The sequence below is a fragment of the Artibeus jamaicensis genome, unplaced genomic scaffold, assembly GCF_021234435.1.
Source record: "Artibeus jamaicensis isolate MK-2021 breed Jamaican fruit bat unplaced genomic scaffold, CSHL_Jam_final contig_685, whole genome shotgun sequence".
Taxonomy (NCBI): Eukaryota; Metazoa; Chordata; class Mammalia; order Chiroptera; family Phyllostomidae; genus Artibeus; species Artibeus jamaicensis.
The window spans coordinates 16005159-16030864 of NW_026521924.1; the positions used below are offsets into that span (position 1 = coordinate 16005159).

Here is a 25706-nt window from a genome sequence, read left to right on the forward strand (position 1 = left end):
TAAGCGACACAGCACACACCCAGGGTTAGAAGTCAGACCTTCAGGGGCAGAACCCATTCCCCTGGTCAGGCCACAGGGACGCAGTGGGCTCGGGTGTCACAGCCAATGAGAACGCTTGGAGCCGGAAGTGCGAGGCTGCTGCCCTGGTTTGAGGCAGCGGTGGAGGAAGGAGGCAGCGGCACTCACTCGTCCTCCTTTGAAAGACAGTCAGGCTACTTGCTTTGCAAAGGGCTACAGGGTGGACTGTGGGGAGGCAGGCAGAGTGGTTTTCTTTTAATAGCCTGTTTCCACGGTGGTGCCTGACAACCCTTGGCAATGCACAGCTGGGGAGTCCTGGACAGCCAGAGGCCTTATCTTACTCGGGCCACCCGCCAACACCCATCCTCCTGGCCTGTCTGGGCCCCAGGAGTGACAGAGGCCAAGGCTGGCAGCCAGGCCCCACCTCTTTCCTCTCCCTGGGGACAGGAGGTGAGTGACGTAGCAGACAAAGGGCAGAGCAGAGGCAGAACCACCCAGCAGCCAAGGTCTGCGGCTCCTACCCTCCCCCTCCCTGGTCCCTGCCCTTGGGGAAAGTTCTGTGAAGGCTGAGCTCCCTGGGTTTCACTGAAGACCCAGCGGGGCTGTCTGCCCAGCAGACCCTTTAACTAGAAACACATTCTTTCCCTCCCCTCTCAGCCCAGACTGCACGGCCCAGATAACCAGATAAGGGCCTCTTTGATTTCGTGTTTACACAGGCTGTGGCCCCACATCTTGGGAAGGATCAACCACATCCAGGCAGGTTGGGACACCTCCAGGTGGGGTGAGGGGGGACGGACGCCTTACCTGCTCCTGGGAATTCATCACACGCAACTTCATCTGCTTCAGGTACGTGGAGGTGAGGGGCATGTTGTAATCAATAATCCCGGACACCAGAGGAGAGGGAGGCTCGTTTTCTGGCAGAAAGAACAAAAGGAATCCCTTTCAGTCTGTGCTTCGGGCCACCAGTGGGGTGGCACAGCCTGTCACCCACTGGAGAACTCACCAGAGCCTGCGAGGAGGAAAGAACAGGCCAGAGGCCACAAATGGGCAGCTCGCCCACCATGTCTGGCCCATAGATGTGGACTGCACGGAGCTGAAAATATGTCTGTTAGGTGCCAGTGCTTAATATGAGAGTTCACATTTAAAGAACGGAAGGTCTGGCCACACAGGGCCCATAATCCCACATGGCAAAGGACCACTGTCACTGTGCAGCAGCCCCTTCTTTCAGACAGGGTGTGAGCTCTCTGTTTTGCTGTAGTCCCCACCACTCCCTATTGTTCTGTACATCTTCACTCAGTTCTGATATTGGCCAGGACCTTGAAGGCATTTACGTTTCCAGCCCTTACCTAAGGCAACTTTCTTCCTGGTGCACACATGCCACTGCCACCCGCCCATCCCCTACCCCCACAGCATCCCCCCAAAAGCAACCCCAGGTACCATATGGCTTACAGCTCTGGGCCCCCACCCCCAAAATTCGGGTTTCTCCTTCATCACATGGAACATTGTTCTTCCCATTTATTGCTTTGCTGTCCTGAAGATCAAAGTAATGTGTGTTCTTTTTTGTAGAGCATTTGCAAAGCGTGGAAAGATGTAAAGAAAAATAAAAAAACGTAATTGCACTAAGCAGCTTGGCATATGCTTCTGTTTATTTTTTCCCTGTGATTTCTCTTCTTTATGTCCTTGATATCATAATACCACACAGAAAATTGGACTCTGCTTAAAAAATTTTTTTTGGCTTAACGTTTTGTCATAGGCATTTCCTTCGCCACCAAAAATCTTGTTCTGCTTTTCAAATATAATTTTTATAGCCATGTCCTGTTTTATCATAGTTTACTGAAGTCATTTCCTTATGAATGGCTGTTTATGCTGTTTCCTATTGTTGGCAATTATAAACAACACTGCAAGGAACATATTTGTGTGTGGATATTGGTCCAAATTTCTGATCATTTCCTTTTTAGAACAGATTCCAAGAAATGGAATTCATGGGTCGAAGGGTAGGAATATTCGGTAACTCTTAGGATCTCTGGCCAAGCTGCCTCCCGCAAGGACACTGCCCAGCCAATGGTTCTGCACCTAAGCACCGCTGTGGGTGGTGTGCAGGGCAGGTGGAAGTGGCCCAGGAGTGAGTCAAGGAAGACGGGCAGCAAGCTGAAAGGGAGCCTGTCACTTCTCCCTGGTCCAACTCCCCCTTTGGGGGTCTTCTGCAATGACCAGCTTGAAACCCTGCAGCCTCCTGCTGGGGCCCAGCTCCTTCAGTCAGGCAGTCACTTGACCCTGCTTCGCGCCCCCCCCCCCCCCCCCCCCCCGCCGGGAAACAGTCTTGGTTATCTGTACTCTGGCTTTCGAGCCAAAGTTCTCCCTGGTGCCTAGTTCTGTTCATGAGTTCCTGAGCTGGGACTTGAGTGTGTAAGTGACTCCTGGCCGAGCCAAAGCCGGCCTGCCACTGTCATCCAGGGTCCGAGAGATAGGCTGAGGGGAAAGCAAGCGACAGAGCCAAGGGGGAGGAATGCAGAGGATGCCTGAGGCGATTTGCTAAAACCTGCTGCTCAAGCGCTGGAGCCCACCTGGAAAGGCCTTGCAACCTTGAAAACTCTGTGCTGAGTGAAAGAAGCCAGACACAGAAGAACGAATACTCTGTGATTCCACTTACCGTACTTTTTGGACTATAAGACACACTTTTTTACTACACTTTTTACTTCAAATTTTTTTCTCCTATTTTCCTCCTCTAAAACCTAGGTGGGTCTTATGGTGCAGACCCCAGACACACCTTAAGTTTTAGAGGAGGAAAATTGGGGGGGGGGTGGAATTTTGAAGCAAAAAATGTCTTTAAAAAAAAGTGCGTCTTACAATCCAAAAAATACGGTAAGTAGAATACCTGGAACAAACCCACTCACAGAGAAAGGAAGTAGAGTAGCGCTGCCAGGGGTGGGGAGTGGGGATGGGAACCGCTTCCTGGGCACATGCTTTCTGTCTGGGGGAGGGACACGTTTTGGAAATAGATCGTGGTGATGGCTGCTCAGCGACATGAACACAAAGCCACTAAACTGTCCACCTAAAATTATTAAACTGGCAAGTTTTACATTATAAATAGTTTACCAGAATAAGGAAAAAAGCCCCCTGCAAACGAGAGGGAGAAAGCCACCTCAAGGGGAGAAGGGGAGGTCCTTCTTGGCCAGGAGAGAAACGGCCCCGCAGAGAACGGGGCCCTCCGCAGGGGACGGAGGCGCCATTTGGAGGCGGCATGCACCTGGTGACTGCCCAGCCTAAACAGCATTTCTTATCAAATTCATAGAAATGCAGACTTTGTTTAGCTTTTTAAAACAGTGCTGTCACATGAAAAATTTCTGTCTTCTTTTAGGAAGGTTTCTGTTCTTGAGGAAGAGGTAAATGTCACCAATATAGAATGTCTCAGAAACCGGCTTGAAATGGACCAAACTGTTTTTTCCTCTAAGAATCCCTCTTGCTTTGGTGGCAGAAGGGTCCTGTGACACAAGTGCACAGACACCCAATGCTGTGGGGAAGCTGGAGTGTGTTCCAGTGTCCTTGCAACCTCTTCCTGCTGCCCCTCCCTCAACCCAGACGTGGCCTCCTTAAGCCCAGGTACATTCTGGAACCTTGCCCTCCAAAACCAACGGGGTTGGGTGCAGCATGTGAGGCAGGCACAGCAGCAACGATGGCGAGATGGTGCTGCTCAAAGCAGCCACGGTTCCTGTTTTCAGATCACGGGCCTTCAGATGGAGGATTCCGCCGTTTCCATTTCATTTCCTCAAAGATGGGGTTTCTGGCAAAAAGCTGTTAGACAACATGGTGTGTGAGAAGGGACCCTCTTGCCCCAGGGTTCCCAGTCAGAGCCACAAGTGAAGACTTCCCTGATGTCCTGGCGACTCAATGTGTGGTCATCCGTGAAAGCTGGGCGCTGGGTCCTTTTCCTGAGAGCACCTGTGTCCTGCCTGAAATGCCACAGCCACTATGAGAAAGTCTCTTTAATAAAGCCAAGTAGGGCTTGGTGTAGGACAACAACACAAATGGCTGACATGGCACTCTTGGGTGGGGGAAGGGGTCTTCCTTGTTCCGTCCCCTCCATGGCGTGTCCACAGATCAGACCAGCTGCTCCTGGTGCTCAGCAGTGAGCCAGCAGGGCTCAAGAAGCAGAGGCAGGAGCCCTTGTCCGGGAAAGCTGGGGCATCCTGAAGCGCACGCGCGTGCACACACACACGCACACACACACACACACACACATCTCTGGGGGGCAGGGCGGGTGTGCAGAGATGTGCTCGCATCTGCAGTTCCCGAAGTGAGACTTCTGCTGGGCAGGCAGGACCTTGGTGGGCAGGGGACATTCCAGGCGAGGGAATGTGCCAGACAGCTGGCTGCGGGAGGTCAGAACTCGGCCCAAAGAGAAAGGCAGGCAGGTATTTCTGGCGGTGGGGAGCCCTGCACCTCCGGAGGTGATAAATGCTGCACACGGAGAGGATCGGCTTAGTGGGAAAGAGATAAAGAGTGGGGGCCGGTGGCAGCTCCGTGCAGGAGTCAGGCGCCCACAGGTGGGCTAAATGCCAGGCTGGAGAGGTGCTGAGATGGACACTCGAACGAGGAGAGGTGGCTTTCCCAGGCTTTGCTGGGAGGGCAGGCCCCTGCTGCGGTCAGCACACGCGGTGGCCGTGCTCGAGCCACCACCACTAACCCGATACCTCTGCTGAGGTAGGAGCTGGCAAGGGTCACGGAGCTGAAATAATCAGGCAGGCTGCTGGTGAGAGAGGCAGAGGAACCACCCGAAGAAATGTCTCAGCGCCTCCCTGCCAAGGAAAATTGAAACGAGCCCAAGCGCAAGGCCTAGTTTCACAGACCTTGAAAATAATCAGTGACGCAGAGGGTTTACCCAGGCCAAGCCGCACAGGCTGAGCCGAGGGCTGACCTCCACAGCTGGGCTCCAATGGCACTCATTAATCAGTGCAAATCTCAACGGAAGTAGTGGCCTCCATTCCTCCAGATGGAATTCGAGGTGGCAGTTCTCATGAGCTTCACCTGCAGAACGGAGGAGCCCCTTGGCTCTGCGTGCCAGTGGCAAGAGCTGTCCCAGGCAGAGCCGGTGTGAAGGACATGAGTGAGACCAAGGCCTGGCACAGAGGAGCCCTGAGACCAGCCAGCCTGTCGTGGGTCTCAGATTCGGAAATAGAGATCGGGGCCTGGGGCCAGCTCAGATGGTGATGAAAACAACCTCTTTAGGAGGGAAGTAAATCGGGGGATCGGGAAGTCTTCAGGGAGCACTGACGTGTGTGCATTCAGGGTGGGGAAGGCGGGGGAGCCCTGTAGGTGCGGTCCCCGTGCTCAGCAGGCTGGGACTGCTGGCGAGTCCAGTAGAGCTCAGAGGAGGGGGAACCCACGGCAGCCCCGTGGAGAGAGAGAGGATCTGAGCAGGACTTGTGTTCAGTCACTCAGCTGACAGCTACTGAGCACTCGCCAGGAGCTCCACTCAGACCCTTCTGCTTCGTGCTTCCAGGAATTCCACGTGCTGGGCGCTAGTATTCACATCCCCTCTTACAGAGGATTCAACAGCACGCAGAGAGGCGAGGCAACCTCACACGCCACCCAGCCAGTGAAGATGAGAGCCGGGAGAGGCCAGGCCAGTGGGCCGGCCAGCGTGAAGCCTCTGCAGGGCAAAAGAATGGGCTGGAAGAGGGGGATCTGGAGGAGTCAAACATGAGGGGGCTGGAAACCACACAGAGGCGTGTGTGCCTGGTTGCAAAGCAGCCTCCACCTAAGCGGATGACTCTGTCACGGAGGAAGGAATCTTTCTATAGGTAACCGGCACTGCCCACTGCTAACTCCTGGTTTGCAGCCAAACAAATGATATTTTGTCACATCAGAGAAAACAGAAATGTGCCTCTGGAGGCCCCTCTCCCCAGGAGCCAGGGCTGGTCTGAAGACCCACCGGTTTTTTAATTTTCTGTTTGCACCTGGACTTGCTCAGGGGCTGGTGGAAGAAGAGCGTGGAGGCAGGAGGCCCTGGAATTTCCCATCCTCGGACTTCCTGATCCTCAGCAGCCTCCTTTGTTTGTGCTCCTGGCGCTGGGGGAGGGCCTGGGACTGTCCAGGGCCCCACACTCTGCCGGGGACAAACCGCTGAGCAGGGCAGGCTGCTTTGCTTCCTTTCTTTCTTTTTAACACTCGGCCAGGAAGGGAGGCGCTCTCCCAGAAGCCCCTCGAGAAGTCTCCATCCTGTTCCCTGTCCCCCTCCTGCCCCACCTTCCTGGGACAGGAACACAGGGCCTGCCTCTGAGGCCAGATGCAGGCTCTGATTTTCCTGTGGGTGGGTGGGGTGTGGGAGAGAGATCAGGGAGGGCTCGTGTGGCAGGGGTGCTCATGAAAGAGGGGTAGGTACAGCTGACCACATCCAGAGAGGCAGCATGGCCGGCAGAGATAGGATATCCAGGCTCTCAGCGGGGGCAGGAGAAGGGAGAACCTGCCAGCTGGCGAGGGTGGTCCAGGCAGCCAGAGCCTCTGGCCATTAAGCAGACAGGCAAGGCTTTCAGATTCTAAGGCTCTCCACGGGCAGCTGCCAGAAACCAAACTCTTCCCTTTGCCCAGCGTCCGGGTCATGGACCCAGGGTGGTCACCTGGGTGGGGTGACTGTGTGTCTCCCCACGGGGCCACCTGGATATTGGCAGCCTTGTGTCTGGGCTCAGTGTATAGCCACATGGGGTACTGGCTCACGTTCCCTCTGCACCAAGGCAACCCACAGAACATGGTTGTTTATCCAAATGCACCTTCACAACAGCCCCCAGAAGAAGGTGTCATTCCCATTTTACTGATGAGAACACAAATTCTATTGCCTTCTGGAGAACTGCACAAGCGATTTCCCCACAATACCCCTCTGTGCCTCGTTTCCTCGGCTGTAAACCAGGACAGAGACCTCACGGGCTCCTGAGAGCTGTTACAAGCAGGTGAGGTTCAGAGAGGTCCTCTAACGTGCTGAGGGACATACAGGGGTGAACAGGGTGGCACACCCAGGCCCGCCTGAGCTTCCAGCAGCCACGCTGTCTCCTGCTCCCTCAGTGTCTCCCCTGTTCCTTGTGTGGAAAGCTCAGCTCCTGAGGACAAAGAAGTGGCATTCCACCCAGGGACACGCAAAGGTAGGCAAGGCACGGCCTCGCGCTGTCTGCCCTCTGTCCTGCCTGGAGCGAGCCCCTGGAAAGAGAGGCTCCAGCCCAGAGCCCACAGAGCTGGTTTGTATTCTAGGCAGCTCCTTCCAGGCTGCGCTCTCTCCCTCTCCCCCTCCCTCCTGTCTTCCCCCTCCCTCCTTCTACCCTGGGGTGGTGGCAGCAAGAAGAAACAGGAGAGAAACAGGCTGCTGCTGTGCTGGCATCACCCTCCCGGCCACGCAGAAGTGCGTGAAGAGGAAGAGTGTCACTGCAGTCCCGGAGCCCTCCCGGCCCTCCCGGGGGAGTGGGGGAGGTGAGTGCTCCCTCCCGGCCAGCAGGGAGCGAGGGAGCAGCACGGATGGAGCCCGCAGACGCCCCAGAGCAGCCTACAAACACGGTTCTCCCTGGCCTTGCCTCTGTTCTCCCAGGTGAACAGATTCTGTGTCTGGCTACCCCAGCTGCTATGGAAACGATTAGGACAGAACAGGAGGGCAAAGGTGGATGGGTGGGCACCCCTGGGACCCAGACCCAGGCAGGCTGGAAAACGCAGCAGGGAAAGCACTCCTGGCCCATCTGTGGGTAACAAATGCCGTCTTGGCCCAGGGGTTGCAGCTGGTCTGCCAGGGCCAGGCCACAAGGGGCAGGAGCCTCACTCTAGTGTCCAGCGTTCCCTCAATAACTGCCACAGCCACCGGTCGCCCCTCCTGCATGGTTGCCCTGGGCCAGGTACAGGGACTAACTCTCAAACCTCATCAGCCCCAGAGGTAGCTGAGGTAGCTACAGCTGTTAACCCCAGTTCACAGATGAGGAGACTTAGACTCAGAGACATGAGTCGCTTGTTCAGGACACATATCCACTGCGCTGCAGAGCTAGGATTTGAACTCATCCAGTGTGGCCCTAGAGACCCTGCTCCTAACCCAGGAATCCAGCACTTAAGGGAATAGCTAGATCTGTTCTGTCCCTCGAGCTTTAGAAACTCTCTGATGTACCTGATGAAGCAGCCGAGGCCTAATGGCCCCCACGGGCAGGAAAGCCTCTGGATCTGATGAGGTGGCTGGTGTCGAAAGTTGCTCGTGGGCATGAGGGACAACCAAAATGAGAGGAAATCGCACCCCGCTCCCGAGCTCCAGTTCCTCTGTGGTCACCCACTCAGGCTTCCTTGCTGATTTTCCCCTCCCCGGATTTGGAGGGTGCCACCTGAGTAAAAGGCTCACCCTTCATTCCGAGTCTATTTCCATCCTTGGGTAAAACACCCATGGACTTCAGCAACCCTTGCAGGAGCAGCCTAGAAGCCCTGACAGATCACCCACGTGGGCACCGTTTCTCAGGACAGAGTTACATCACCCCAGTCAAATGCACCAGCCCATCTCACTGTGCCAAAGCCACCTGTGAACAGGTGGGCCCGATATTTCCTGGAGGCCTCTGGGACGTTCAGCTTCCACGCATAGGGGGACTGAAGTGGGGGCCTTCGCTGCCTCTCACTGTGAAGCGCAGGGCTGGAGAGCATGGAGAGTCAGTCCAAGGGACCAACTTTGGCCGGTCACAAGTGCTTTTGGCATTTTACATCCTCACGCCCCACCGTCCAGATTTCCAATTTGTGCACAGAGAGGGACAGACCCTTAGGGAGGACCCACTACTGGCAGGTATGTGGCTACAGAGTAGGGGGGTGTGTGCTTTGACGCTTTGAGGGCTGTGCTCCTGGCATATGAGAGCCACGTTAGGGCTCAGCAAGACCAAACCCATGGGAACTCCACTGAGGGCAAGACCTGGGTGGCAAGAACTATAGAGCTTAGGGAATGGGGCGAGGTGGACGCTTCTCTCCAGAACCTCGGTGGGAGAACAGGATGTGGCCTGGGCCTTGGAGTGAAGTAGGAATGTGCTGTTGGTTTAAAAACAAGACAAAATGAGGCTCTCTGGACAGCCCCATGGACCCACACTGGCCTCTGGGAATCGGGACAATAGCTGGGCATGCGCTTCTCTGCCTGTGCCTGCAAAGGGTAGGTCTTTCTGCTGGGAGAGCCTCCCTCTGCACAGCTCCCCACTCCCCCCCGCATGCGAGCCTCCAGTGCGCCCACCTTCCCCCTACCTTTGGGCTCCAGGCCGTTGGAGTTAAAGTGCATCCTCTTCTGACACTCGGTGCAGCTCATCAGGAACCGGGTCACAGCCTCTCGTGGAAGGAAGGCGTAGGTCTCCGCAATCTGAGGGGGAGAGGAGGGTGCTTGTCATACAGCTCCCTGGGGGAGGGGCGGCTTAGTCAGTGGGTCACGGGGCAGGGGGGGAGGGGTGGGCTGCGCTTTGGTGGCAGGCACTTGGCCTTTGCTAGGATGGGCAGGAATTTGAGAAGCAAGGGGCAGGTGTCTTCAATTCTTGGCCATGGAGATGAGTCAATACTTTTGTAGAAAGCCATTTGTTTTAAAAATTTGATTAAAGGAGCTTAAAAATTAAAAAAACAAAGCATTTAAACATTAGTTTTTAACCTATATTCTAATAAATAATATTCCTCTCAGAACATTTTCTTGTTGTTACTGAAAAACGAGCTTAATAAATATTGCTCTATGGAAGGATGAAACAGTTTTCCCTCCTAGAGATGGATAAACTGAGACCCGCTTATCTATCCACAGGCTCTGGGTCTAGAGACAGAACTAAAGGCTCTAGGAACTGTTTCCTGCAATAATTCACAGATAAAGAACCTTTTTAGGAAGAGCTGTGAAAGGCTGATGCCAAGGGATCAGATTTTTCAAATTGGACAGGCCCTCAGGACCCCCGTGTTCCAGGTTAGGTCCTAACCTGGCCCAGAGAGGTGAACGTGTTTGCCCAAGGTCACACAGCTCTTTAGAGGCCGTGCCAGACTAGAGCCCATGTTCCAGGTCACACCGCCCTATACCTGCTTCCAGAGGGCCTCCCCTAGCTAGGGAGAAGAGAAAGGGGGCATGGCAGGGAACACAAGAAAGAGGCTGGGGGAGGGAGGGGACAGGTGGGCAATGGGTCCTGAAGCCCAGCCCTTTCCTCTTGCTCTGACTTTTTTAAAAAAATTTTATTTATTTATCTTTAGAGGGGAAGGAAAGGAGAGAGGGAAAGAAACATCAATGTATGGTTGCCTCTCATGTGTCCCCTGCCGGGAACTGGCCTGCAACCCAGGCATGTGCCCTGACTGGGAATCCAACTGCGATCCTCTGGTTCGCAGGCTCGAGCTCCATCCACTGAGCTACACCATCCAGGGCTTGGTCTGACTTTTGAGGAACCCACTGGCCCTGGTTTTTCTGCCTGAAGGGCCCAGAGGGACTCCTTAGGCCCGGGATCCCTGGCTGAGGCCAATAGCTGTCCAGCAGCTGGTTTTTGCACCTTTCCCAGAGCCCGGGCCCTCCCACTCCTCTCCACTAAGGGGCAGCATCACTCCAGCATTCCACGGTCCTCGCCGCAGCCCAGCTGGGAAAGTTGGCCCAGTGGCTCCTCAGGGATGCACAGGCGCTGTGCTCCACCTCCGTGGTGGCCAGGGGGCTGGGTAGGGTAGGGGGGAGTGAGTGGGGTTGGAGTGGGGATATGGGAGGCTTGGGGCACCGCAGGCCCCCAGAGGACCAGCTCAAGCTGCACTCCCAGCTCAACGGGCCTGTGGAGCTCCAGGGGCCACTCCTGCCTGGTGGCCCGCTGCAGTCGCGGTTAATTTTGGTGACACAGTTGTTACTTCTCAGCTGATGTGGTCCTCTGCGGAACAGGCAGGCTCCTTGATGAGTTATCTCCCTTCCAAATTCCCTGCCTTCCTTTGGAGGTCAAGGACGAGGGTAAAACCCTGGGCCCTGCTTAGAACCGGTGGGTGGTGGGAAGGTGATGGGCAGTGATGTACCAGTCCTCCTGGGCCGTAAGGGCTGAGGGGTGAGGGCTTTCCTGCCACCCACATGCATTCTTCATCCCAGCCCAGAGCTTCCTGGAAGACAGAGGGGAAGAACACCCTCGGGGGCCTGCAGGGTGGGGAGGGATGGGCCTTGGGGAAGGGCTAATGGCTGTAGGAGTAAACGGGCAAGGGAGAGCGTGTCTGCTGGTCAAAGGAAGGACTATGGCTAACTGGGGCCAACAGATGACCTCACAGGTACCGAGAGGCATGGCATTCCTGGTCAGGCCTCGGAACTGCTAAGCAGAGGACTTGGGGAGGGGGTCACTGTCCACTGGGAAAAGGAAGGGAGATTCACACCATAGGGATAGCCTTACTTCTGTACATGGAGCTCACCTGCCACTGGAGAGAGAAACCATTTTTATAGGGCTCAGGGAGGGTCTTCCCGGCCTGGCCGTTCAGCGGAGGGCTGCCCACTGGCCCACTGAGGGTACAGGAATTGTTCTCAGGGAGGGCTCTGACCAGGGCCCAAACCGTGGCCCCAGTCTCCTGGCCTCGCACAGGCTGGCTAGAGTACCACACTGGGGGGAGTGCCGGGCCCATGCCCTGTGGCCCAGCGAGTTCTACAGCAAGATGGGAAGGGTGGACCAAAGGCAGATCGGTTAGAAGTCCTGAGAGCTGTATAAAGACCAGGGAGGGAAGCTGTGCCCTGCAATGTCTGCAGCCTTGCTGAGAGCTCCGTGGGGCATCCGCCAGTGCTGCACTGCCACAGGGACACGCACGGAGGGGAGGCCTCCCCCACTGGGCTTGCAACCTTTTGCGGGCATCTTTTGGTTTACCCTCCTGGCCTCTCCACGTGAGAGGTGGAACTTCCACTGGACCGTACAGTGCACAAGGCCACGGGACCACAGGTTGAGTTGAAATGAGGACAATTCCGGCTGATGCTCTAGTCAGTGGGATGGTGGTTTTCTGATAGTTTCAGAGCTACAAGCACTGTTCTGGAAATAGACTCCTATGCTGAAGCCCAAACACGAAACAGATAAAGACAGAGCCACCGTGTTTACAGTGGGGAAGCTCCAGCTCCCCTCTGCGCCCAGCTCCCCTCCGCCGCCCTGGGCAGCCTCCTGCCTGGGCCCTGGGACTCATCTGGGAATTCACCTTTCGTGTTTTTCCTACTGGTACAAACAGGGAGAGATTTTGCTGGCAGGAAGAACAGAAGCTATTTGCAGAGTCGCTGACTTGTGAGGCTCCATTTCGCTCCCCAACTCAGAGGCCGACAAAGACAGATGAGGCCAATCGGGGGGATTTACACCACTTTACAAGATCCTCCTTCTGCCCTGTGGGTGGATTAGCACGTGGTGGGCCTGGAGTAGCTACTGACCACATCTGGCCCCAACTCCAAAGTGGTCTGGGCATCTAGATCCGGACTCCGGAACCCGATCTCGTCTATAGCACCCTGGGAGTGAGGGAGGGAGCAAATGGCTCCCTCTGACTCCGATGGGTGCAGACACCAGAAAATCCCCTTGAAAAAGGACCTGTCCTCAGTGTAGGTTCTGGGAACTTTGCAGAACCACTCAGAACCCTTCCCAGACCCTGGCATTGGCAAGCCCTCCTGGAACCCTCTGGCCCCCACGTCACCCTGCAAAAGAGGCAAAAAGTAAGGCAGAGGTTCCCTATCCGAGGTGGGACTCCCCTTGCATTAGCCACTGTAAATGGCCATCTGCCCTTTGCTCACATATCTCCAGCTTCAGAAAGCTCGCTACCTGATCCTGATCCACTGCTGAAGAGCGGCAGATGCTAGAAAGTTCTTTTTTCCCATTGAAGAATGTGCCTCCTTTAATGCCCTGGGCAAGCTCACCCATCTCCTGTCCAGTCCCCTGCTTCCTGCAGGCACCCTGGCTGGTAAGGAGCAGAAAGCCCCAGGTGCCCTGGAGGTGAGGAGGCAGTCCCAGGATTCGGGTCTGGCCAAACACAGAGAGGCAGGTCCCTAAGCCGCTCAGCCAAGCCGACGCAAACCCTGCGGTGCCTGGCTGGGCCCTCCTGCAGCGGTTGGCACAGTTTCCTCAGGAGCCCCCACTCCACAGGCCCGGATGAGGTAGGGCACGTCTACCAGCGAGGCTAAAGCGCCAGGCTTGGACTGAAGACACGGCAGCAGATGTAAAGAGGGAGACGAAAACATCCAGGTACCACACCCCAGAAAGAACAAGGGTGGCATGGAGAAGGGTGACAGATGGAGAAAGGGGGAAGGGAGAGGAGGCACACAGGCGAGGAGGGAGGTGCGGCGGCCCCCTTGGCCTCACACCCACGGCGGGAGGGCCCTGGCCTGCTCCACTCAGCTCTGGCCCTGCTGCTGAAATTCCAGCCCTGTGCGCAGCCCAGCTGGCTCACCGCCAATCATGTGCCAGCTCCAGGCTGGGCAGCGGGAAGTGGGGCACGCGGCGGGCATATGGACAAGAAGCCAGGAAATGCAGAGCAAAGGGCTAGATGTCCACTTGGCCCAGGGACGCAAAATGCTGCCAGGACCAGACTGGCTCTGCCCTCTTCACAGCATGGAGGCCACAGCCCCGGGCCTTCATAAATACCCAGAGAGTGCCTGCAGGTGAGGCTTGGTACTGGGCGCCAAGGGGACCAGGAAGATCACATGGTCTGGCTGGCTCAGGCCCATCTACCTGGACAACAGAGCAAGCCATTGGCCTGACTGGCTGGCCACAGGGGTGTGCAGAAAGGCAGGCAATGTCGTGGTCAGGGTGCAGGCTCTGGGGCCAGCTGCCTGGCTCTGCATGTCAGCTGGCTGACCTCAGGCATATTATACATCTCTCTGAGTTCCATTTTCCTTTTATAGAAAATGGGGATACCAGCTCCTGCCTCATACATACAACCTTCATACGTGCAAAGGCCCAGAGAGCTGGCGCTTGGGAAGCGCGGAGCTCAGCCTGGCGCGTGCTACCTGTCCGGCACTGGCAGACTTGGCGCGGAGCAGACGTGCTGGGTCTCATCGACACTGGCCCGGCCTGGGCGGCCTCCTTCACCCAAGTCCCACTGGCGGAAATACCCTCAGAGCTCCCTTCACACTCGTCGTTTCCCGAGTGTACTCAGAAGCAGGAGGGGTAGGCCAGGTGGTCTCATCATCTGCTTCCCTCAGCTGACCCCTCGCCTCCCTGGCACAAGGGTCCCTTAAGACACATTTAGGGCAAAGGCCATCTTCTGAGAACGAGGACACGTCAAACTGTTAGATTTTTGTTAAAAAATCAGGCCATATGTAGAAACTACAGGCTTATACAGGCCACCTCCACTGCAGCCCTGGGCTATGTGAACAAGGAATTTGGGGTGGGGAAGCCCGGCCACAGAGAGAAAGGTCCTCCAGGAAAGCAAAGGAAAAGTCAACACACAGGGGGCACGAGGACACTGGCTCACTGCCACTCAGGTGCTGTGTGACCTTAGACAAGACTCTCGACGCTCTGGGTCTCAGTTTCCTTAACTGTGAAACGGGACCAGTGTCTGTCACAGGATGGCAGTCTGGCTCACAGGAGCACAAAGTGCTTGGCTGTCCTGGCTTAGTGGTAGGTGCCAGACAGACGATTCAACACTGTGCATGGGCTGTGGGGGGGGGGGGGGGAGTCAAAGGGGCAATGGGACCAGAACGCAGTCAGACCCCGCAGGCTCCGGCCACCGTCCTCTCTACCGCCCCAGGTATGAGGTCTCCTGGTGCTAACAACCTGGCCACCTCTGCACCCGCTGCCTCCCCAAAGCTCAGAATGCTGGCTTACATGCCCCGTTCTGCATGAAGACCCCTGGCTTAGTGCAGTATCTGAAGGTGCCTCTGCTGAACGCCCAGGTACCCAGGTTCTGGTTCCCTCAAAGCTCCTCTTAGAGACTTTTCATTTTTTGTGTGTTGGTTTTGTTCTCAGAACTCCCCACCCTAAATCAAACTGGTTTCCTTGAGGCTGGGAACCAGGTCCTCAGACTTCCCCTGGGGAACTCCCAGTTCTGCCTTCATAGGGCGGCAGGGGATCAAAAAACTCACACACAGAAAGCATTCAGGACAGGCCTGGCACACAGCAAATGCCATGGAAGCGTTTGCCCTTGCGATTACTATAATCTAGCCGCCTCCCACCCCCCACCCCCCACGGCCCCAGTGCAAGCTGCAGGGGCTGGGGAGGAAGTGAGTGAAGCAGAAACCGGGAGAGAAGGGCTTCCCTCCTGCCCCCCCCCTTCAACCTGCTTCTCCTTTGTGCGCAGACCACAGAACCCGCCCCCAGGCCCTGTGGGCCCTCTCTGGCTGCCATGCCCTTGCCCTGTGCCCCCCTGGGTCCCCAAAGGCCGTTTCATCACGCCTCAGCTCCCTGCCCCGCCCCCGCCCAACATGTGCGGAGCCCATGGCCTCCTGCCAAGGCCTGGGGCTGCCAGCAGAGGCAAAGGGACAGAAATCTCACCGCTCGGTAGGTTTTCTTCTGCCCAGCGTGCTTGGGGGCTTTGCCTGGCTCCGCTGAGCTCTCCACATGCATCGAGTAGATGATGTCAAAGAAATCTTCCACCACAGCGACCCGCTTCAGAGAGATGCCCTCCGGCTCCGACAGGCCATCTGCCCCCTGTGACAGGGTGGAAAGCTGTGTTAGTGTCAGGGATGATGGCGGGGTGAGAGCTGGGCCCTGAGGCCGAGAGGTGGGTCGGGGCAGGACAGCGCTGTCCCCTGACTCCTGCAAGGTCTCTGATGGTAGGTGGGGGGAGGGGCTGGGGAGAAGGAGCCCACTGAGAGGGGCCCCAGGGAGGTACCAGAGTCAGGGTGGCTGCTGCTACTAAACCTACTGGAAACAATGGGCAGGAACGACAACAACACAAATACAAATTAAAAAACCAGGAGGCTCCACGCTCACAATTTCAGACAGATTGTGCCAGACTCAGGCGGGAGCTCTCAAATCACACGCTGTGCCAAGACCATCCTGGAAGTCTCTGGGGAGGGGGGAGTGCTAAATAGATGCGGCCCCATCAGGAGCTCACCAATTAGCAGTAACCTTTCACTGTGGTCCTGGGCTGGGGTCCCCGGGGACCGGCTTGGATCACCTGGGTGACTCCTGCCTCCACCCTGGCCTTTCAGAAAAGCTTTTCACCACGGCCGGCCCTCCCCACTCCAGCAGCTGAGTGCCAGCAGCAGCACCCGGGCTCTTTGTGTGTGATGTCGAGAATACCAGCCACAAGGCCACGTGGGGGTGGCAGGGCCAAGGGAGCGGGATGCCTGTATGCCCGTCCCCCCCACTTGTCAGGCTGGCATGAGTGCTGTCAGCTGGCCCCGACAAGGTGTGCCAGGACTGAGATTGGGTCCTTCAGCACGGGAGCTGCTGGGCCCACACCTGCCCTCCCTGACTGGTAGGGCTGGCACGGAGACAGGGAGAGACTGCAGGGCGTGAGGCTGGGAGGATGCAAGGCTGGGGGAGATGCGAGAACGGGGCAGGGTCCTTAAGGGACCGGACTGCTAAGTGAGTTCCTTCTTCACAGGGCAAGGGCTACACAGAGGCTCAGGTACGCCTGGCTCTCAGCTATCATCTCCCTAAGGGGGGACTTGGAGGGCTTTGGGGGCCTTCGAAGATGAAGAGGAAGCTAGGGGCGGAATTTAAGAAAAAGGCTTTTCTCTAAAAGTTCCTGAAATACAAATTTTTAAGATAATTCTTCCTCAAAGGAATCTGGTCAAGAATGGCCAGCTCTGTGAGGGCTCGGGCTTCACCTGTTAGCTCAGAGCCGTCTCCCCAGCACCCGAACAATGCCTGACACACTGCAGACTCAATATGTACCTACTGAATGACTGACGGGTCATAATCAGCAGCCAGGCGGTGTAGCTTAGACACACTCTCCCCTACTTTGAATGTGGCCCCCACATTTAAGTGGTGGTGTGACCCGAGCAGCTCTTTTGCTTCTGTGAGCCTCAGACCCTTTATCTGGAGAATGGGGGTAACAGAGGCACCTTTCCCAGGAGCTACGAAGGGGAATAAAGGAGATACGTGTGTGGCACTTAGCGCCGATCCAGCCCATAGGAGCTGCTGGACAAACACTGTCATTAAGAAGTGTTACACCATTTACCAAGGCTCTCCTAGCGACGATAGGGCTGAATGTCACAAGCCTGGCAGATTGTTAGGGTCAGAACGTGCCTGGGGTGTGGCGACTGGTTTGGTAAGTGGCACAGCTGGCTCAGTGCCTCGGCTGAGGCGAACAGAGACTGGGCGGAGTGGGATCCTCGCTCACACCACCGTCTGGCCGCAGACAGGGTTTACTTTTACCCAGCAGCTTTCCCAGCAGGCCCTGACGGCCGAACAGGGTTGTCTCTTTGCCAGGGACCCACTTGAGAGCAAATGGGTGAGGAAGGGCATCTGGGGTATAGGGCCCCACACCCTAGAGCTGGTGGCAGCATTTGTGAGTGGTGGCCATGGGCGGTGACCTCACAGGCCCTGTGCAGGCCGTCTTGCCAATGGCCTCCTCCCTGGTGAGGATCCATCTCAATGGGGACTTCTCAGGTAGCAGCACGTCACTGGTGTGAGTGTGCAGCTGCTTCCTTACTGGGAGGCTGTGGGCGGCTTCTCCGGCCTCCCTGAGCCCCACTCAGGGGATGAGCTGTACGACTCCCTGACTCTCCTGCTCTTACACCCTCAGGAGTTATTGCTCCCTCTTCCTTGGGGGTATCTGAAGGCCCCCTCTGACGTGCTGGACCACCTGAAAACAGGGCTTATCAGTGTCTAACTCATTCATCGGCAGACTTCTAACTACCCATCAACTGAGGGACCCTCAAATATTGCTGCGACAGAGTTGGATGAGACAACTATTAGGACAGGTCGGTAATAAGAGACTTCTAACCGGAGGTTCATACTGGCAAAAACACACACAAGAACCTTAAGAATGAAACTATAAGTGGGTTTCCATTTCTTGATCTGGGGGTGGTGATGTAGGTGTGTTCAGTACAAAAAGCCATTAATCTGAACACTTATCTGTGTACTTTTCTGTATGTCTGTGAAAGCTTGATTTTAAAAATGTATATTAAAAAAGTAGCCCTGGCTGGTGTGGCTCAGTGGACTGAGTGCCGACCTGTGAACCAAAAGGTCACTGTTGGATTCCCAGTCAGGGCACACACCTGGGTTGTGGGCCAGGTCCCCAGTAGGGGGCGCATGAGAGGCAACCACACGTTGATGTTTCTCTCCCTTTCTTCCTCCCTCACTTCCCCATCTCTAAAAATAAATAAATAAAATCTTTTTAAAAAGACAGAGTATAGTGGGTCGTTCCACCATATTTCAATAAGCTGAATCCAGAGTCATAATGATGGATTTAGCTGCTTAAAAGTAAATAGCCCTGTCTGCTCTTAAAATTGTTTCAGGCCACAGACACTTCTGGGAAAGATGGATACAATTTGGTGGGAACGGAGAGAGAAAATCTGGTGAAACACAGTGTCTCCGGTGAAATAGAAACTGCTCCCCAATCAGCTGGGAGACCTGGGGCAGCTCACCTCTCGACCTCCTGAAACTCAGTTTCCTTTCCTGTGGAAGGGCCCTAAGATGTCCTAGCTGGATGTTCCAAAGATCATGTAAGAACGTACATCAGGCATTTGTCCCATGTAAGCTTGTAAATGCCTGTCTTTTCTCTTCAGACCCATTGAGTTTGAACATTTTATGTTTAGGAATCTGCTTTTATCTCTGGCCCTCTATTCAGGCTGCAGAACATGTCCCCCGAGGTAACGCCCACCCCAAAAGGAGACGCAGAGTCTTCTGCAAGTCCTAAATTACATACTAAGGCTGTCACACAAACTTAGGATGAGCTTTCCTAAGGTCAAGGTGTGACTGACCAAACCAGATTAAACAGTGGGACAGGCCCAGTTGCCTGTCCTGTGTCCGTCCCAGCTTCCCACCTCCATTCTTGAGCGGACTCAGGTAACAAACAGCTTTGCACCTAGTCCAGTGGGACTGTAAAGTTATCCCAGAGAAATACTTCAGGGGGGCATTCGTAGTAGTCCCCTGTGTAACAACTGATTGTGATGTCCCCAGATGTTCAAACCCAGGTCCCGTGACTGGCCTATCCCAACCGCCGAGATGTACACAGGAAAGGAGAGGGCCTGTAGCAGCCAGAGCTCAACCCCACACCAGGTATGCAGAGCCACACCTTGAACTGTCCTCTGCTGAGCTGTGGCCACCTGGTCACCATGTGTGCTATACCCTAAGGGAAGAACACCAGGATATCTGTGTGGCCTTCAAGGAGAACCCTGGCAGGAGAACAAAGAAATCCCATGGCAGTCACATGCCACAGACGTCTCTGCCATGCCCTGCATCCATAGAGGTAATAACCTTCATGCTAAATGCTTTAGGAGAGGCATGCCTTACCGAGCTGAGAAACCAGACACAGCTCTCCAAGGCCAGAGCTGCTAATTAAGGGAGCAGAAAGCACCTTCCTCACAGCCTTGGGATGCTCCTGCCAGCCACTTCTGCTTTGTGCCCGAATGAGCTTAATCTAATCCACTGTCCTCAGCACACTGGGCCTTGGATTGACAAAGGAAGCGCGCTTCATTTACAGGTTGGATAAAGAGGGGGCCTGGAGCCTCCTGACTGTCCCCAGCTTCCTGGAAACAACCACCAGGAGTGATGGCGTGGAACCCTGCAGCACCCCCTGGGGAAAAGCCATGAAAAAACGCCCGGTCAGTTGCGGAGGACAGACCTCTGGGGCCTTCCTAAATGGGGAAGGACATCACCATGGTAACACACTCCATCCTTTGGAACCAGCTAACTCCAAACAGCCAGCCAGACGCAGGGCAACAAAACTTAAACATGGCAATCATTTTTTTAAAAGTATGGAGCCACTAACTTTCTTGGACAACATCATCTTTCTTAAATCCAGCCCATTTGGGTTCTAAACTGAAGGCCAGGTTACAAGTCATTGAAGAAATCACCAAATGTCTACTTAAACACTACTGACATTTCAGAGTATTTGCAACAGTGGTCCTCAACATGTGGTCCCTGGGTCACCAGCATCAGCATCGGCATCGGCACCATCTGGGAACTTGTTAGAAATGCCAATTCTCAGGCCCCAACCAAGGCCTATCAAATACGGGGGTTTTAAAATGCATCAAATAATGGTGATGCACAGCAGAGTTGGAGAACTGCTGGGTGAAATGTCCATGATTGAAGACAGGAAGGTAACTACTGGGGAACTGGCATTGACTCATGAACTACAGACAGGTTCTGTGCTTCTAGGCCTAACATATTAACATTTTCTTCTCCAATGAAGGCCAATTTTCCTAATGGTGAGAACAAAAGAATCTTATTGGGAAACATTAGCAGAAACTCAAAATACCTGCCCAGAAACTTAATGTGGATTATGAATAGAAAGGGCAGGAGTGCCCAGCATCCTGGCATCAGATCTTCAGGTCCTCCCTGGCACCGTTAATTAATACTTAAGCAGGTCATCCTTTGATAGACCTCTTCTGGCTCCCTCACTCTCCTCCAATGATCTGAATGCTCAGCACAAGGAAGGCTGCTACACCCAGGGCTGCAGACCTACAAGGCAGACAGCGTGTCTTACCAGGCCACTAGGCCTGTGCCAGTGTGGCCTCAGGAGCCGTTGTCAGGAGTCATCCCTGCGGTGAGCTCCTAGGTCTGACTGCATCTTGTCGGTCTCCCAGGAAGCTGGTTAAAGGGACCCCTGCCCTTTATGGCAGGTGAGGTCCAAATGCTAATGGGTTGCAGTCCTGTCATTTCCACTGGAATTCTGAAGCCACCTACAGATAGTTATATACTCATGAAGGTGGGCTCCCGTTTCGGGCCACCAGCATGCCATTTCATGCATCACTATACGAGCGGCGTGTGCCTTCCAGCAGTGAAGAAGCTATGGTTGAAAGGGTGTGGCTACACAGTGGGGACATTTCTCGATGGGGTTCCTACAGTAGAGGGACAAACCACAGAGAAAGTCCTTAGGATGTGCCCTTTTGGTGCATTTCAGACCCAGCATAACAATCAACGGCATTGTCATCAGAGGGGAAGGTGAGTCAGCACAACCCATCCCAGTGGAAACACACCTCTGACAACCACTTGTGTAGGAGCCCAGGACCTCAGGGGGCGGACTGCACAGGCCAATGGGGATACCCATTGTGGGGACGCCACTCCGTCCTGTCTGGGCCAGCGGACTAAGTGGCTGAGCTCATGGGCAGAGGCTACTGCAAACATGAACTGCATGCTCCTCCTAACTTCTGTCCCTGTCCCTCAAACCACATTGTAATAAAATCAGGCAGGACCAACCAGCATTTTGGAAGGCTGGGTAGCAGTTTTGGGGGGCTGCTATCAAGTCCCATTCCAACTCCTGGCAGGACTGAAAGGACATTGGAGGGCAGGAGCCAGCCTCCTGCAAAGGGTCCTCAGATGGAAAGGAGAGAGGTGGAGAGAAATTTCAAATTGACACAGAATGGAGAGAACAAAAAGAATAGAAATCAGAATGAAGACCCTCCCCCAAATCTCCAGAATTCTCTCCTTATAATCCCCAACAGAAGCCAGTCATCATCTGCAAAGGGCGATCAGGTCATTGAGAAATGGGCACTGCTTAAACGGGACAAAGACAGTATTTACATTTCTGTCGCTCATGAATACTACCTACTTTTGACTGGAAACCAAAGAAATCTCTCCAAAATGAAGGTGCACACCAGAATTTTAGGACCTGTAGTTGCACTGAACTCTGTAGGTCTGTATGGGGCAGAGGGACGAGACCCCCCCAGGACAACACCCTCCATAACCAAATAAGTACATAAACAAGGTGTGGAGGGCTCGATGGAGCACCTGCCTCTTCTCCGCCCCAAGCACCACCTCCAACTGTTAGTGTGGAGCCGCCACCGCGTCGCACCTGCCATCTGGAACAGGCCTCGCATATTCCAAGACCTCCTTTCTGCTTGGCTGAATCTTCGTCTTCTTTCCAATCACACCAGGGACCCAAATATACAGTCAGGGACACAGAGACAGGTAGCTGGGATCAGCCCCCAAATAACAGCACTACCTTTGACAGATGCCATATCCTTCAAGCAGCTCTGAATATTTTTTTCCTTTTTTGGTTTTGCTAACTCTGAGATGTCTGGAGAAGGTGAGGAGGGAAGGGTTCAGTGGGTCAATAGCAGGAGAGGAGCCAGGGTCAAGAAATGGAGGGAAGGAGCAGCTAATGTCACTCTCAGGCAGGCCAAGGTCAGGGCCTGGCTGCTGGGATTCTAGTCCAGGGGTGTCAGGAGGAAGGAGGTACTCTAGGGGTGAAGTCCCAACCCTAAGGACAATTCAGCCCTGACCCTGGGCAAGGGCTGGCCTGCCTGAGCCTCACTTTCCTCCTGTGTGGATGTGACAAAATACGCCCAGTGGCTTTCACCACCTCACGGGACGACAGTAGGAACCCAAATGATACATAAACAGCGCCCGCCCTGGGCGGGACACCTATAAATGACCGCTGTCACCACTACTCCGCAGGGGCGCCCTCCAGGACTCTGGGGACTCGCCTCCTTTGGGCGCTGCTGCCAAGGACAGGTAATGGGGTCGCTGAAGGGAGGGGGGTCGGTCTAGGCGGAAGGAGGCGGCCCTGAGCCAAGCAGGCCCCGTGGGCGGGTCCCTCCGGGGCCGCGGCGGGCGGCCCGGGAGCGCTAACGAGCAGGGGCCCCAGGTGCGGGCCCCACCCCGGACTCCAGGGCGGGGGTAGTGGAGGGGCTGGAAGGGGAGGGGAGCGGCCCGCGCTCTAATGACTGTTGACAGCGCTCGCTGGGGCCGACCCGGCCGCGCGCGCCTCTGACAGCTGCCTGGGCGGGGGCCGGGGGCCGGGGGCCGGGGGCGGGGCGCCCGGCGCCGGGCGCGGGTGAGGCGGCTCGCGCTCTCCCCACGGCGCACGCGCGTGCGCCTGGTCGGGGAGGGGTGGCTGGGCGCGCGCGCGCGCGCGCGGGGCAGGGTTCGGAGGGCCTGCTGGAGCGGCTCGCGCGGGCTCCTCGCGGGCAGGCAGGTAATGAGAGTAACCATGGCAACCCACCAGAGGAAGTGTATTCTGCAGGAGACGTTAATCCCCTCTCCCCCGAGCTGGGACAGCCTGACTTTCCATTCTCACACAGTAATTAGATACCAGCTGTCAGTGCAGGGGGGACGGCTCCTCGGCTGCAGCCTGGCCTGGGGGGGGGGGGCGCACAAAAGGGGTGGAGGGGAAGCGAAGAGGAGGGCGTTAAAGATACAGGGGCGCTTTCCCGCGGTGGGCGGGCGGCGCGCCTCCCCTGGTCACCGGCCTCCGGGCGCGCGCCCGCTCACCTGGAGACCCCGCCCGCGCGGGGCTCCGCCCACTCCTCACGCACCTGCTGCGCGCGCGCCCGCCCGCCCTCGCGCTCCCCCTCTCAGACCCGCCTCCCCTATTCCCGGCGCACCTGCCTTGCTCCCGCCCCGCCACCCCCGGGACGCTGCCCACCTGTCCTTTGTGCGGGGCGGTACCACTCGATCTGGCCGGCTCTCCTTCAGGGAGCGCCCGCTTTATGTCAGGCGCTGTGCCAAAGCCTGGTCTGTGTAATCCTCACAGACCCTCTGCGGTAGGCTCCTTTGCTGTTCCCCGCCCAAGGCGCCGCGGGGTGTGGCCATGTGCCCAGGGTCATGAAGCCTTGAACCCCCATCCCGAAGACCATTTAATCGCCAAGCTACAGGGCCTCCCCATCGCGTCCGCATCCGTTCTAGCTCCGGGGAGCCTCTCTACCGGCAGAGAGACAAAACACTCACACCCATGACACCGTGGCTGGCGTGGTCATGCACTTCATGTGCGCCAAGGATACACTGCCTCATTTCACTTTCCCAGTAGTCCTGAGAGGTTTGTTACCCCCATTTTACAGCTGAGAAGACTGAGGCACAGAAAGCCGAAGCAACTCGCCCACAGTCAAGAAGAACAGAGAGACAGGGCTGGTCAAACCCAGGCAATCAGATCCATGCTCCCAGCTACTGGGCACTAATTGCTTCACCTTGGGCTCATGGTGTCTGGAATGTAGTCTAGGTCTTCTCCTTTCAGTATTCGACCCACCACATCCTGTCCCAGTGTCAGTGAAGGGCTGCCTTTCTTAGTCATACCTGAGAAATCTTAGATTTCTAAGAAGTTACTAGGCCTTAAGCCACGGCCGTGTCCATAGTTTCTGCCAGGTGTCCCCAAAACTCTTGCTCTTAGTGAGGGTAGCCACTTGGAAATCATTCTAGGCCAGGCTCTCCACTTTCCAGGTAGGCTAAGGCCACAGGGCCTAAGGCTAGCCCAAGGAGGAGATGGCCTGGTAAGGGCCTTTTGTGGGGGAGTGCACTCCCCGCAGGCCCAGCTGTGCCTCCTGCCCCCAACCCAACCGTCAGGCCTCTGGTGGGGGAGTGGGGAGCATGACAAGGAGGGACAGGAAGTCCTGAGAAGCAGAGCAGGCTCCTGTCCCTAGTGGCAGCAGTGTCTGGAGCAGGAGGAGGCTGAGGCTATCTGATCCCTTCCCCACTGCCCTGGCCATGACCTCCTCCCTCCCTCCATCTCTCCCTCCTCCCTCATGGCCAGAGTAGCCAGCACCCTGGGCTACAACTGAGAACCCAGCGTTCTCCAACCCAGCCCGCATTCCTGTGGGAGGAGGAATGGGGGGAAGCTGGGCCAAAGACTTTGGGGACAGGGGCACCCTTGGGGCTGCCCCACCCTTCAAGGGCCAAGGCTGAGCTGCCTCCAACCTCACCGGTTTCCTGCCTCCGCTTTCCCCATCTCTCAGTAGCAGAGCTGCCTAAATTTGGCTCCAGGAGGGAATGGGGGAGGTGGCAGCAGGCGGGTGCTGTCAGAGGCCAGGGCGCAGCTCCCTGTCTAGCCGGCTGGCATTTTTGCTGTCTGGAGGAGAGCAGGGGGCCCAGCAGCCCTCCCCTGAGAGGGAGATGTTCGTACCTTCTGACATGCGCTGAGTAATGTGCAAACGACATGCAAACCGAGCTTCAAATCAGCATCTCAGCCAGGGAACAGCTTGGGTGCTGCTTTTGGGATGAGAACAGAAGGACCAGTGACCCTCTCCCCAGGGGCTTTAGTGGGGGCTGGGTAGGGGGTTCAGGCTGTCCAGGGTTGGGGGCTGGGAGACTTATTTCCTCACCGAGCATAACTTTGGAGCTTCAGGTCAGCAGCTGGACCCTCGGGATTCCAGCCCCAGGGCGAGGCCATGGCTTCCTTTGCCTGCTCTGACATAGTACGTGCACACCCCGTCACAGGGTTAAACATGTGAATTCTGCGGCCGCCCTGCCAGGTTTGAACCCTGGCTCTCCACTGGCCACCTGGGTGAATTCCTCAACAGTGTACCCAAGCAAATGGCTGGTAGAATAGGGCACCCTTCCCTGGAAGTTGGGCATAGGGGCATGGCCTGAAAGAACACGGGTTTCAGAATCAGACCAGGACTCCAGGCCTGGCTCAGCCATGGAGGCTCTGTGGGTCTCAGTCCCCTCATATGGCAAATGGGTTCAGGATCTCCGGGTCAGCTGTGATTCTACTTGAGGGCCTGGTGAGTGGTGGTACCCCAGAAGTATTTCCACTGATACAGTCTCATTGTTCTCTGCATTCTTTCAACTTACTTTATCCTGTTCCCATCTCCCCTCTCCTCTGCTCTCTGTCCTGGTCTTTCTCTTGTCTGTGGACAGTTGTAAATTTCTTAAAGTCTCTCTCCTCTCTTTCTCTCCACTTGTCTTGGTGACGTCAGGCAAGCCATTGCCTCTGTGTCTCAGTCT

General features: G+C 55.9%; 1 protein-coding gene across 3 annotated transcripts in view; it reads right to left on the reverse strand.

Moving 5' to 3' along the window:
* Positions 1 to 25706, reverse strand: part of NOL4L (nucleolar protein 4 like) — a 131002-nt gene that overhangs the window by 58386 nt on the left and 46910 nt on the right. For all 3 annotated transcript variants that reach the window (XM_053671186.1, XM_037143216.2, XM_053671185.1), the window contains 3 exons: positions 15420 to 15575; positions 9247 to 9358; positions 823 to 932 (listed from right to left, as the gene is read on the reverse strand). In XM_053671186.1, coding sequence (XP_053527161.1) covers positions 823 to 932; positions 9247 to 9358; positions 15420 to 15491 — 294 coding nt within the window. In that variant the 5' untranslated portion in view covers positions 15492 to 15575. The remainder of the gene's footprint in view (positions 1 to 822; positions 933 to 9246; positions 9359 to 15419; positions 15576 to 25706) is intronic.